Here is a 3,632-nt window from a genome sequence, read left to right as displayed (position 1 = left end):
GCCACGGGCTGGCCGGGGCTCCTGTGGCCACTTTGGGGACAATTCTGCAAAACAGCCCTGTGCTCCAGCCACAGGTGGTGGGGGCAAGCAGGGACATCCTCTGCAGCTAATTCTGTATCCCTCCAGCCTGCCCCCAGCACTCCCAAACACACCCTCCTCCCCACGGACTGCTCCAAGAAATATTGCTTTTCCCTGAAATGTTTTTGTCTAAAATTCCCCTGATGGGATTAAGAAAAAAGAGAAAGAGAAACTGGGTAAAAAATAACTACCCCCAGGTAACACTGAAAGGCTGGGGTTAGCTCCACGGCCAGGCCACCCTGTCTGGGACAGGGGACACCCTGGTGATAGGGGTGGGGACACTGGGACAGCCAAAGGGGCCTTTCTTTGTGTAGCAGGGGAGGGGGACACTGAGTAGGGGTATGGGGGCTGTTTCCTCCTGGCAGTGGGAAGGATGCACCTTGCAGGGACAGCTTGGGACAGGATGGGGTACAACTGGATGGGATGGGACAGGGAACCAAGGCGGTGGGTAGAAAAGGGATGGTCCCCTGCCCCTTACTGGGACTGCAGGGAGAAGGCCAGCTTGACACAGGCAAGTTCCTCCCCACCATTGCTGACAGCTGCCCGGACACGGTAGTTGCCATTGGTCATCCAGGAAGGCAGCTCCACGTCAGGCAGGACAAAGTCGCTGGCCGGCAGGGAGTAGGAGCCCTGCAGAGAGAGGGGACATGTAGACAAGACGCCAGCTGAACTCCCCAGTGCCCCGCCGAAGGGCACGGTGGTACCCAACAGTGCTACCGGCATCGCACCGGCCGGGGGTGTCAGGCATACCGCTTTGAAGGGGCAGTGGCAAGGGATGCCGTAGGTCAGCAGGGGCTCTGGGCAGGTCGTGCCGGGCGGGATGAGGTTGTCAAGGATGGTGCAGACATCATTGTAGGTGCAGCTGCCCAGCTGGTCGATGCAGGGCAGCTGGATCCAGAGGTCGCCCAGTGCCTTCTCCACCACCAGCACCGCCTGGAAGGAAGGTGTTCAGCACTGGTACAGCCCACACGGGCACCCACAGCTCCTCCAGCCTGTCCCATTCTCCCCCCACAAGCCATCTCCCTCAGCTCCCACTCGTGCAATTCTTTGGCGTGTCCACCCATGGGGCCACCACACACACTCCCGCCTCCCCCCTCCTGCTTTTGGTTCCTCTCTGCCTTCAGGTTTCTCTTCCTCCAACCTCAGCTTCACCCCTTGAGCAAACGCCTCCCAGCACCCCACACACCTGCCCCTTCCCCTCTCCTAGGTGCCCTGTCCCAAAACCGCCCAGCAGCTCCCGTCCCACAGCTCTGCCTTCACGCTCCCCTGGCACACTCCCTGCAGCCCCAGCCCCAAACAGGCACCATGGCATTGCTCAAGACAGCCCATGCACCTTGGGCAGAGAGACGTGTTCAGTCTCATTCCAAAAAGTCCCCAAAAGGCAGTGCAGGGCAGCCGGGCCAGCCCCCGCAGCAGTGCCACAGCACATCCCTGGAGGGAGCAGCGGGGTCTGGCTGCTGAAAAACAAGTGCTGCAGTGACCGCCGGGAGCACCCGGGGCACCTGGGGTTTCGTTTCCCTCCCTGAGTCATTACATCCCCAGGACACAACACAGCTCAGGTGGTTTCTCCCATTGGGACAAGGTTGGGAGCTTCCCACCAGGCTGCCCGCTCCCACCGCGGGTCTCCCCAGGCCCATTGCCCTATTTTGGCTTACGGAGCCCGGTGCACTCAGCTGCACCGCTCCGTGCCTCATTCCCCCAGGGGCTGCTCATTCCCATACCCACTGCTGGGCATTTCCCAGCTGCCGGTGGTTTCAGGAAGCTCTGCCCTCCCTCATCCCATGAAAGCATCTCCAGCACGTACCTTCAGAGGGGAGGCCATGGCCTTGCTGCTGCTGACGGCCGCACTGATGCGCAGGCTCCCCGGGATGGCGATGGGATCGGGCGCCACAGAGAGGCTCTGCAGCACCACGGGGTCCCTCCCGTCACCGCAGTTCTCCCAGGCAAAGCCACCAACCTGTGGCACCGAGGGACAGGAGGAGTTAAAGCCAGGGCGAGCCTTGCCCTGGGTTTGCAGGAGGTTTCCCCAGTGCTGGACCCCCAAATCCCCTCACACACACACCTGCTCACAAAAACAGCCAGAAAATGACCTTCAGCCCCACCTCAAACGCCAAATAAATATTTCCCTCTGCATTTCTTGCACTCTCAATTCTCCAAGCCTGAAGGCGTTGCAGAAACTCTCCATCGGGCAGCAATTGCCACAACCCCCTTTCAGGTCCTTCTCACCCAAAGCGGGTTCCCAGACTGCGATTTCCAAACAGGTCTCGGCTCAGCCTCCAAACACTTTGCATGCAAACAAGGCGAGAAGCATCCTTCATGCCAGCGCCAACAACACCAAGCGAGGTTTTTGACAGCAAAGGCAAGAGAACAAGCAGGGACCGGGGCAGGGTGGCTGTGCTGGTCGGGGGGATGCTGTGCCCTGGGAAGGGGCTGCGGGGCCAGGCTGCACAGCCTCCTGGCTCAGCCAGGACCAGCCTGGCTGTTGCGAGCCCTCATCTGCCGGCTCTGGCCACCTGGTCCCATGCAGGAGTGGGAATCACACTCATGCATCGCATTATAAACATGGCTTAACATTTCCATCTCCACTCATGCTCAGGGGGCAGATGAGCCGCACTCATCTCCTGCCTGATACACCCCAGGGGCCTGATCCTGAGCTGGTTCAGTCCAAATGAGCCAGGGAAGCAGCACTATCCCATGAGATAATGAAAATCCACACAGACAGGACATCACCTCAACAGGGAGACATCACTTCTGTCCCAGCTGGGCCAGGAGCCATGCTGGGAGATTTCCTCCGTTTCTTCCAAGCCCCACCAGCCTCCCCGGCCACTGCCAGCAAAGCCACGGGCTGGCAAACGGCACCACAGCCCTGTGCTCCCATAACCCAAGTTCAAAGGCGGGAGGCATGGCAGCAGTCACCTGCAACAGCCACCCCAGAGCCTGCTGCGAACTGGTGGCAAGAACCCAGCCCCAGCTCCCTCCCCGAGCAGGCTCCAGCCTAATTGCAGGTCTTTTCCCGGCAGGGAGGCGGGAGGACACCTGGGCTGCGCACTCCCAGCAGGTTTAGCCGGGGCAGCCCGTGTCCCTGCGCCGTGGGGCTCTCCCTGCCTGCTCAGCAGCCGCAGAACCGGTGGAGGCTGTACTACCTGGTGCCCCAGCGGGCACCCAGCGGCCCGTCCCGCCATCCCGCTTGCCTGTCGGGACTGGGGCATGACACAGGGCTCAGGGCAAGCCGGGGCAAGGGGCAGGCTGCGCCCCGACATTTAGCAAGAGCTGGGAGCCCCTCGCCTGAGGGTCTGCAGGCAAAGAGGTTCCATGGGAGCTAAGCATCAGCTGCATACAGCTGTGCTGAAGACCCTCCTGCTGCCCCGCTGAGTCCCCTCCAGCCTTCCAAACCGGCTCCCCCTTCCCCGGGGCAACATCAGCTTTCCTGGAAAATAAGCAGAGATATTCCCCTCCGCACCACGTGAGAGTCACACATCTTAATCAGCTGTATCTTAATCAGTGCGTGTTGATGAGCCAGGCCCAGCGCTGCGTGGGAACGAGCAGCCGGAGCT

General features: G+C 60.9%; 1 protein-coding gene across 1 annotated transcript; it reads right to left on the bottom strand.

Moving 5' to 3' along the window:
* Nucleotides 1-552: 552 nt before the first annotated feature.
* Nucleotides 553-3,260, bottom strand: GM2A (GM2 ganglioside activator). The gene is made up of 4 exons (XM_010296969.1): nt 3,222-3,260; nt 1,883-2,035; nt 829-1,011; nt 553-708 (listed from the first exon to the last, which is right to left on the bottom strand). The coding sequence occupies exons 1-4, from the start codon at nt 3,258-3,260 to the stop codon at nt 553-555; spliced, it is 531 nt and encodes a 176-aa protein (XP_010295271.1).
* Between the last annotated feature and the right edge of the window lie 372 nt (nt 3,261-3,632).

The sequence above is a fragment of the Phaethon lepturus genome, unplaced genomic scaffold (assembly GCF_000687285.1).
Source record: "Phaethon lepturus isolate BGI_N335 unplaced genomic scaffold, ASM68728v1 scaffold40751, whole genome shotgun sequence".
NCBI classification, from domain to species: domain Eukaryota; kingdom Metazoa; phylum Chordata; class Aves; order Phaethontiformes; family Phaethontidae; genus Phaethon; species Phaethon lepturus.
The sequence above is the reverse complement of the archived record's forward strand: the minus strand, read 5'-3'. Positions and strand labels throughout refer to the sequence as shown.

Bases quoted from the DNA above. Each gene is read 5' to 3' on its own strand.
- GM2A (XM_010296969.1), bottom strand. From the start codon at position 3,260: ATGGCGGGACGGGCCGCTGGGTGCCCGCTGGGGCACCAG. The intron at 2,036-3,221 runs GTAGTACAGCCT...TCGGTGCCACAG, and splicing joins GGTGCCCGCTGGGGCACCAG to GTTGGTGGCTTTGCCTGGGA. The intron at 709-828 runs GTATGCCTGACA...CTCTCTCTGCAG, and splicing joins GCCACTGCCCCTTCAAAGCG to GGCTCCTACTCCCTGCCGGC.